Source organism: Charadrius vociferus, unplaced genomic scaffold (assembly GCF_000708025.1).
Source record: "Charadrius vociferus isolate BGI_N301 unplaced genomic scaffold, ASM70802v2 scaffold169, whole genome shotgun sequence".
Classification (NCBI taxonomy): Eukaryota; Metazoa; Chordata; class Aves; order Charadriiformes; family Charadriidae; genus Charadrius; species Charadrius vociferus.
The window spans coordinates 262,960-273,070 of record NW_009652966.1 but is presented as its reverse complement, the minus strand read 5'-3'; the positions used below and the strand labels follow the sequence as shown (position 1 = coordinate 273,070).

Below are 10,111 nucleotides of genomic sequence, written 5' to 3'. Positions count from 1 at the left end.
GAAGCTACTTTTCTCTGAGCAGCCTTTGTTGAGCAGCATGCTCTTCAGATGCTTATTTGGTGTTATTTTAAAGACACACGCTACTGGTACAGTACATTTCTTTTGTATCCAAACCTCATGTTGGTTTAGATGGCCAGAGCTGAGTGGGTATACTTATTATTAGGCTCTAAGAAACATGTTACAGGCGTTGCTGTAACTAATGCCTTGATACTTACCTCGATACCATACGCTGCTTTATCGTACCGGGTCATAATATTAAAATTGTTCACAGCTGTTGAACTAGTACATGGGAGAATCCCGCAGTCAAAAAAGATTTACTTTCACCCAAGAGTACAAAGGGGAGGGAGGTAACTGAAGGCTTTCAGAAGTCTTTATTCAGAGTCTGCCTACGTACAGAAGAGCAATAGTCTTAGTTCTTGTTGGCCCTGTTGGAAGAGTTGGAAGGCAGACATTACGGGGGCACCTTAGGGTACGTGGATCTGTGAAATGCAGGCAAAATGGTCAGATGCCGCAGAATCGCTTTGGTATGGAGTAAATTGAATCTTGAGCCACAAATGTTCATTTAAAAGCTAAATTTATTGTACTTCATTTTACAGTGTTCCTTTTCTAGGCTGAGAGTTAATACAATAAAAATATATATAGAAGAACATTTAATAGTCTTAAAAGAAGGCAGCACAACGGAGAGGACACATGTTCTTTGTCACTAGACTAGCTTAAAAAACGGTAATGTTTAATTTTCACCTTTAAAGCAATCAAGCTGACTTTACTAATGTAAAGTGCAGGCAGAATAGCTGTTGCATAGCAACAGATCTAAGTCTTCTGAACTGCCTTGGTTTTGACAAGGAATCAACTACACAATGTGCATATACATCCATCAGATATAAAGAGTTTTTTATATGAATATATTTACTTTTGGTCCAGTAAAACAATAGCAAGAGAATCTAAATGCTTGGAACAAGAGCACAATCCATTTCGAGTCAAGCATTTTTTAAGAGAAATTTACAAAAACCTCACAAATTTAATATACAAGTCAGTACCCATGCAGTAAATAAATGTCCAGTTTATACAAACAATATTCTTCTAATGGTACAAATATTACACTGGATCCAGAATTCTATACAAACGTTAATACATGATTTGTCATCCATATCGACTTGAATATAGGATTACTGAAAATGGGCTACAGAAAGGCCACTCTTCTGTACAATTGTGCAAAATCTGCAAAACATTTGCAATCCAAACGCAATAAAATAACAAGAAAGAAAGAGAGAAGGAGGGAGAGAAAAAGGAAAAAAGAGAGAGAAAGAGAGAAAGGGGAGAAAGAGAGAAAGAGGGTGAGAGAGGAATAAAAAGAAAAAAGGAGAGAGAAAATAAATCTGTCCATTCTTCCTTCATCCCTTCATGGATACAACTGTCAGGGAATATCAGAGCTCATAAAGTTTAAATTACATTCACTGAGCTGTACAGGCAAGAGTCTAAAGTTGGTTAAGAGTACAACTCACTGTAAAAAGTATAACGGAGGCTTTTCCTTTTCACATGAGCATTATTAAATCACGTCGTGACTCCTAACTTATGCAGCAAAATACTGAAAAGCAGCAGAAATATTTTGTCATGCTCTGATCACTTTTCGAAAACAAGCCCATAAAAAGTAAATATGTGATTTAAGGTTTTCCTCCCACTTTCCTATTCCAGGTATGCACCTAACTCTAAGAAGTTAGTTATTTCTAAGTTAGTTATTTCTAGTCATATTCACTGGGTTGTCTCCAGCACATCTCAAATCTCATGGAGGTTTAAAACATTTTAATTGGCTTGTGAACTCAGCAGAACCCAGAGACATCCCTCCCCCTTCAAAAGCAAACCAGAGGCTTTTTTACTCCTCAGTTTTTTTTCAGGTTCTGTGCACAGCTCTGCTCCCATCACACATTTTCCCGGCATACAATATGGCCAAATTTCACAGCTCAGAAAACACATAGGAGACTACTTGAAAAATCCTATTCATTCCTTTTCTATTGAGGGAATTTTCAAAGCCTTTTGGATTCGGAGCATTTCGTTGGGAACCTTTTCCACTGCTGCTTTTCTGGGCAAGAGAAACGTCGCTATCAAGGATGTTCAAAGTCTACATTTTCTCTTTCCCAAAATCTGCACATTGTACTGATACCTTCAGTACAAAAGCAGCATAAATGACAGTACCATCACCACTTTTTTAAAAAAATCAAGTAAATGTGATAAAGAGACAAATAACACATAATTTGGTCTTAATTAGAACACAGACCAGCATCCCTTTGCACCGATGGTAAACCTTAGCAACAGGCTTTAAAAAAGCACAAGGAAATAAGACCTAACCTTCTGAGACTTAAATTCACATTAGTCATTTCTGTCTGCTGATTTTGACCCTTCTGTGTGTTTGACAAAAGTGAAACACAACCACTGCATTACACATTTTCCCTGTTATTTAAGAAAACTCCTAGAGTTTCTCATTAAATATAAAAATTAGTTTTCTCCCACCACCAAAATAGTACCTGCACTCCAAAAATGCAATGCAATACCGGAATTATATAATATAAAATATCGTTGTAAAAGTGACCTTCGATAACAAAACTTTTAGCTTGTGGAACTTCTTACATGAAGGCCACAGTCGTCCAAAAATGCTTTTAAATACTTTTCCTTAATAGGCAAAGATCATGTTTGTTATTTCACAGAATGTAAACACAAGCAGAGCGTTGGTAGCATATAAAATATACAAATCTTCATTAAAGACATGGTATCGTTGACCATTGAAAGTTTACTTCACATAGCTGAGTAACATTAAAATATAATTTACTAGAGCTCCCACAGATTGATATAAAAACTACTTTATGCACTTAAGTAAAGGGCTGGAGCGGAGCAAATGGACAAAAAGAGAGACCTTTATACATGCGTTTCAATGTAAGAGTGAGTGTGCGCTAAGGAGGCTATAAGTGCATCAACCTCAGACGAGCCATTAACAGAGTCCCTCGGGGTGCTGCTTTGATAGATGTCTATGAAGAGATCAAGGTACGTTTGTTTCCATTCTTGAAAGTCTCTAGACGTCAAAGCTGGGTTATCCAGAACTTTATCTATAATGGCTACTTCTCCTTCCCTGGCCTGTGAGAGAAAAGGAACAAGCAAAGAGTCAGTGCAAAATCGATCACATGGGTGGAAGGAGAGAACGGGGGGAGCAAACCGAAGCCACCAGGCCCTGAAAAGCAGGGGTACTATCTGACTGCTGTATGACCGCTCGCAAACAGAAGCCCTCCCTACAGGGTGGCACACATCGCCCCGCGGGGCAAGGGCTTCCCTCGCCTTCCCCAGCATCCTCAGAAACACTCCCTATTCCTCCTCCTCTCCCCTCGTTCAGCTCAAGAAAAAGCAAGTCCTGCACTATTTACTATTAGCTGCTTGCATTTCTCAAGACGGGTTTCACATGATGAAGTGCCATCTGTCTGCTCTTCTTGATCAGCATAAGAAATACTGCGTGGGTGCGTGGGACGCAGACAGATGGCCTCTCGCCCGCCAGCACAGCTAAGCCTTTTTTACCAGGCTTGTCATGGGGCCATCCGAGCGCTACATCGCAAAGGCTTGCGCGAGGACCCCCACGTTAATGATAACTCATCTTCATTAAAGACCCAGCGTATGAGATGGGCTGGCTGGCTGCAACCTCCTCCTACTGCTGCAGTGGCAAAGAGAAGGCAGAAACGGGCCAAATGTAACATAGCTGCCGGAACCTCCTAACCCACCATCGAGGCAGGCCGTGTGGCTGTATCACAGTCACTGGCCGGTGATTAGTTTACCGAGAGATGACAGGCAGCCGGTGCGGATCAGAGTAAGCCTCCGATAAACCTTCAGCCACCGGTGGTTGTTGCAAGCGGTGGAAGGTGGATGCACCGGACACGAGCCTTGGAAACACAGCTAATACGCAGGTTTCCAGAGCTGCTCTTCTGTGTAGGAATGGTATGGTCACCGGCAGCCTCCCCTCTGTTCTCCCCGCCAGGCGGGTTTCACGCTCCTCATTACTAACTCACATTTTCCATGTCCCTGCTACGAGTATGTTAAATCTTTCTGGGGAGCATGTTAAAGGGAAATATTAAGCTGCGTCAGCCCACGTTGGTGGGAGAGGATCAGAAGATCAGAGGTAAGAGATGTCACCCATAAGCAGCAGCTAATTAATGCTGTGTGCTAGAATACTAATTTTCAGAATGCAAGCTGAGAATGACCAGCGGAAATTAATTTGATTTAATCCTGATTACAGTAGCTCTGCTTGAACTACCGTAACCCGCTTCTTACAGATTGTGGCTGGTGCCCACACGTCTCCACTACCAGCCAGGTGGCTCATCTGCGCTGGCAGGAGAACGGTTTTGTGTTGTGTCACAGGAAAGAAAGCAGAGGGGTCTTTCATTAAAGACTTAGATGATGGAAGAGGGAACCTATATGGACAGCAAGAGCTAGAAGCAATTTGGAGGGCTGTCTCAGGCTACTATTAATTTGGATAAATTCAAGGACAGTTCAGAACACCAACTTCAACAGGCCACTACAAGTGGTTGCATTCAGGAAGCAGAAATCAAAAGCATGGATAGAAGGCAAGAATAACTGATGAGGTAATAGCAGTAGCTACTGGTAGGTACGTCAACCAGCAGTACTGCAGAGGTGGAGCTCTGGGCTAAAATGAAGCTAGAAACTCATTACGAGTTACCATGATGCCATTGCAAAACTGGCACGTGTCACTCTACACTGTTGTTCTACGCACAAAAGAGCAATTATCTGTCTCTGGTACTTGCTACCATTGCATTTTCAATTATTGGCGTCATGTACTTTAAGAATGATTTCTGCTACTCAAGGTCCAAACAAGAATGGCAACAGGTTTAAATCTGACAGGTCAATGGGATGCGCTGTTTTTGGAATTCCCTGGAGGAAAGCAATTCCGTTTGTAAGAAGCCATTGGCATAATGTAGCTCAGGTATCAATAAATGCTAACAAGAAAGACAATTAAGCACAGCAGCAAGCTGACGATACTGAACCACAGCTTTGGTATGAGTGATCCCACCATGGTGCAAGAGCATGGTGTGAACTTCCTGCCACCCCAAAAAGTCTGAGAGTTCTGTGATTTTGTTTCAGTTTCTCAAGCTTGCAGATGTCCTGTGGAAAGCACACGGATCTTGACTTTTTCTGCCAGCCTCCCATCCTGTAAAGACTCACATACCTACATAATGCTACAAGTAGTAGTCGCCTTCAATGAGATGATACGGTGCAGAAAATTAAGCATGCGTAAGATTTTTTCAGGATGGGAGCCCCACAGCATGAAAATAATATTGGTTAAATGCTTCTCTAGGTGATGGGAAACTAAATTAATTAATCTTGATAAAGCCCTCTGATGAAAGCTGTTACAAAATCCACTGTACAATTATCTAGTGACTTAAAATGTGGTAATTTAATATAGTTAACAGGGTCCCTGGGGAAATCCAGCATATTGTTTGCTGAAAACTCTATCAAGGCAGAATTGAAACTGCTGTAACAAACAAAGAAGCTGACAGGGAGGCTAAATGAGCTGTGGTACATTTAGAATAACTATAAAAATCTTCAAATCTGTCATTACCACTATCTATTTGTTTAATCAATCCTACTGATTAAATACTATGATCCTATTAGCTTACGCCGAAAGCAAGCACACGGTTTCCTCCTGGACAAGCTCAGCAATCGGGGAATAACCAAGTGTTGCAAAAGGTAGTGCTCCCTTCCGCAAGGCTGGCTTCGCTTCACTTTAGACTTTGGCAATTACAGAGTGAATGCATTGTGGTAAATGAAGATGTTCAGGGACAAAAAAGGGATTAAGGTTCCTTCCGATAATTTGGTGTCAAATTCTGTTAAACTAGCTAGAGGAGGAGCAGCTGACTGAGATTTTATCTGCGCAGAAATAAAAACTGATCCCCTGACTTTGACTGCTCTCCTGAGGCACATTTTTCTCTGCTTTGTGACCAGCATTTCCCCACGTCTCCCTTGCTTCACGCACTAAGTTGAGCCTGGACTCCAGCTGCGCACAATTAATCTCCAAATACAATACAGCCCGATCCAACCCTGGGGCAGGATTTTTCCTCCCTCTTTTATCTCACCTTTAAAGTGCTTTTCAGAATTCGCAGCTGGTGCAGTTTTTCATTGACTACTGGATCGCTACATCTCTTTATAAAAGATTTCTTATACTCCAGCTTAGTGGAAATCCGGTATTCTCCTAAAGGAGACAGGCTGGCCTGCTCCAAGGCTCTGTACAAATCTTGCAAGGAGTCTGCTGTTTTTTCCTCTATAGTTTCAACTGTAATGAGAAAAAGGAAAAAAAAAAAAAAAGGGAAAAAATTGAGAAAGGAACAATGTATCATTAATGTGATTATAGGAAGGTCTATCAAAAACCTACGCAAAATGTTTAACAGGTTTAGCTAGACCATAAGGAGAATGTTTCACACCTGCTAAGTTCCAGAAAATAAGCGCTGTGATTGTAGCTGCTCCTTCTTACTAACTATTGCCTTCAGGATAAAGGGAGAAAAACTTTCAAGAATGTGAAGTCTTAACCCGCAAAGAAAGAAGAAAAAAAAGAGAAATAGTGCAAGGTGTAGTAATATTACAGTGACATACTGTCAGAAATCACATCTCTAGTATTGCAGTTAAATATGCTGATGACTTCATTATTACAAGGAAAGGGAGCCCTGGAAGCATCCTGCTGCGGAAGGTGATCAGGGATCAGACCTTGGCCCGAGAGCGCTGATATGGCATTCAAGACTATATTTATGATGGCGGCCTTGGAATGACCCATTTTCCTTCCTAGAAAAGCTCACTTCTTTTTGTCTCTTATTTTTCATACGCAAGAGTGTTGTTCAATTGTCACTAATACTGTCACTGGGGTGTTTTTTTACTCTATTACCTGAAGGGTCATCAGCAGACTATGTACTGGATGTAAGAGCGCATTCATGACAGCCTACCCAGCAGCGTGGCAAACCAAGCCAGAGCTGTTTGGTTGGTCTATTTATTTATTACAGGTTTTAAAATAATTGTTTCAACTAGTACTGGGAGCATTTTAAAAGAAAAAGTAAAAAAGAAAGATTTTGCTTCTCTTAAAACAAAATCAAGCAAAGGCTGGGGATGGAATGTCACTCTGATATGAGCATTTGAAATGCTTCATCCAGAAAGCATCAAAACATTTCAACTTCTCACACACCGTTTCTCCCAGAATAAACTGTTCGTTGACTCCGTACAAACTTGGGAAGTGCCAGTGATGTGCCAGGATGAGCGGAGTGGTGCCCAGCAAAAGCCCTGGGGCAGCAGCCAGCCAGCGGGGCAGGCAGCTCCGTCCCTGCTGCCCCTCGCACACCGACACACCTGCACACGCAATGGTCCACGGCTGCCTGCACACAGCCTCCCAGTTGTCTCCAGAGCCCTCAAGACCCTCCTGACCAGACTCGGCTTTCATAGTGGTGTATGTTTTCCTGGCCCAAGCCACCTGTGTCCTTGAGATGCTTTCATAAAAGCTCTTATAGGAAGGCTACAGCTCTTTGGTTTCAAGCGTTACTTTTATCCTGTGACTGAGCCTGCACCAAGACACAGCCATCTCCACTGGCTGAAAGTTCAGCAGATGCTGAAGTACCCGTAAGTAGTGAACCTCAGTCTCCTCAGGTGTTCAGAGGGTTTTTTATTGAGCACCAACAGGGAGGACAGCTCGTGTTTAGCAGCGACATTTCTAGCCCACCAGGAGCTACCCGAGGCAACCTCCCATTGAAGCCCACACCATACAGTGCGGCAACTACTCACCTCGGGCTCAAGCAAGAACTGTGGAGACCCAAGTTTCCACACCCCACCACAAAAAGTGTTTGCATTTGTATAGATCTTTACACAAAGAATTTTGCAGTCAGCAACTAATCTAGCTATAGCTCTCATCGGTTTACTCCTTTGCCCTTTTTAGGGGGTGGCTGGTTTTAGAACACTCTTTTCTTCTGAAGAGATATGGAGGTGAAGAAGGGTTAGAGGCTTTTTATTGACGGAGGTGTTGTGGGTCTGTACAGAGCTCCCTAAGCCCTCCCATCGTGTGGTACCCTGCTTGGAGGGGAACTTGAAGGACCGTAAGGGGTGGCCAGGCCTTAAAGAAAAATAGGAATGAGATGCATTGCTCTTTCTTGTCGATTTCTTTCTTATTAAAACATCTCATGTGTTTAAGGGCAAAACATTCAGTAGCTGAATACTTAAAGATTGGTTAAAATCCCCCGCGGTCTTGATATTTATGGTTTCTTAAAAAGTCCATGTAGCAGGATCAGACGTTTGGGATCTCTCTATCAGTTTGTATCGCCGAACACTGAAGTCCACCAGTCTGACAGCTGGGGAACAGGAGTGATTTGCTAAAGGGCAAAGGGAAAAAGCCCACCTCGAGCTGCTAGGGGAGTACTTCACATCTGTTTCTCTCTTTCTCTTATCCCTTGTTATGCATAGCAAAAAAGATCTTTCCTCGGGTCTCTTTTCCCCAGCAGCATTGCCATGTTGTAGCCTCAGGGGAATAGAGGAAAAGGAAATAGGGAAAGTCTGCTGAAGAAGAGACCCAGTGCTTTGACTCCATGTCATCTGAATTTACTTTGCTAGGGTGATGTAGAGCCTGGACTGGCAACCAGCCACCATGTCCAGGCTTGCCATCAAAACCCCATGGCTTCCTGAAACACCAAAGGTCCCCACCATGGCAAAGGACAATGTTTAGGCTCAACCCCGAGGTTCGATCCGGAATGACAAGTGCCTTTAATGCACCTGGAAGGCAGCACGGTCCATGCAGGTTCAAACGCCAGGCTGGGGGGCTTGTGCTGCCCTCCCTCCCCATGCTGCCGGCCTGGTGGTCTGCATGGCTGGTGCTCCTCAGGGCTCATCTCCTTGGGCAGGCAGCCGCTGCTCAGCGTGGGCCTCGGGGGGACTGCCGACAGGGGATTTCTACCCTCTCCCAAATGGGAACAGCTCTGAGGCTGCATGGGAAGAGGCGTGGGACTACAGGGGCAGGACGCGGGCAGGGTTGGGCAGCAGAGCTCTGACGGCATCCACACGTCACCTCCACCCGGCTGGGGTTGCCTCCCCCGGCTTCGTCACTGCCTCGGTGCTGTAGCTATGAGTGGCGTGCAGAAAAGGGGACAGGATTTACTATAAAGGAAAGAGCAGAGAAGAAAAACAGCAGGTCCCTTCCCTTAAATGTCTCGCTGTTGCTGGGGCTGGGGAAGCTCAAACAGGGCAAGGTGCCGCCTTGTTCCACCCACGGTGGGAGAGAGGGCAGTGGGCGTCACGCTAACACATCCCAAGCCCTTAATATTTTCCATAGAAACACTGAAGGTGGTGGTAGTGCTGCTTTCGATGGCTCTCAGTAGGCGGGAATGAGATTATACACGAATCTCCCCTCCCTCACCCTTCTGCTAAAGGCTTTGATTGATTTCCTGTAGGTGCTGGTGAAACCCTTGGTACCATACAGCATCTAAGGTACTTGATTAGATACACAGCTGAGCTTAAAACATATTTTCTTCTTTTAAATTGGTGGGCTTGTATCCTAGTCATGCTGTAACTGCAGGGCTGTCTCCTTAAGGAAGAAAAAGGCCTCAAGGTAATGCCTTGTTTAAGTAGAAAACGTGGCCTAATGGGATTTGTGGATGACCTCCGACCAGCAGGCAGTGCAGCAGGTTGTTTTTCACTCCCACTTGGCTGCTGAGTCACAGGTTGCATCTCCCCTGTTTCTCTGCGCACACTGTCAGGTAGCTGTTTCCACCTCCTGCTAAAAAGGAAGGTCTCTTCTCTGAAGCAGTAATTTTATTGTGTCGTTCCCCCCCCGTCCGCGCCCCCGTCCCCCGACCCTGAACAACTCTGTAACTCTGGAGCCAAAATAAAGCTGCATAAACCCTGCAGCACACAGGATCTAAATTCAGAACTGTATCTTCCAAATATAAGAATATACAGGTACTAAATTTTGTAACAATGAACCTTCTGCTGTGTCTTCAAGTGAATGCAAACCCATTTGCACTAAATTCAGGAGGTAAAGAATATATCAGTCTAGTAAATGGCATGTTATTATTTTTCATTATTCTGCTTTCCACAAGAAAGA

General features: G+C 43.7%; 1 protein-coding gene across 1 annotated transcript in view; it reads right to left on the bottom strand.

The window, feature by feature from the left end:
- Positions 1–2,907: 2,907 nt before the first annotated feature.
- Positions 2,908–10,111, bottom strand: part of CNKSR2 (connector enhancer of kinase suppressor of Ras 2) — a 186,065-nt gene continuing 178,861 nt past the window's right edge. Inside the window, exons 21-22 of the mRNA XM_009893115.1 lie at positions 6,123–6,319; positions 2,908–3,123 (exon numbers count right to left, since the gene is read on the bottom strand). Coding sequence (XP_009891417.1) covers positions 2,908–3,123; positions 6,123–6,319 — 413 coding nt within the window. The remainder of the gene's footprint in view (positions 3,124–6,122; positions 6,320–10,111) is intronic.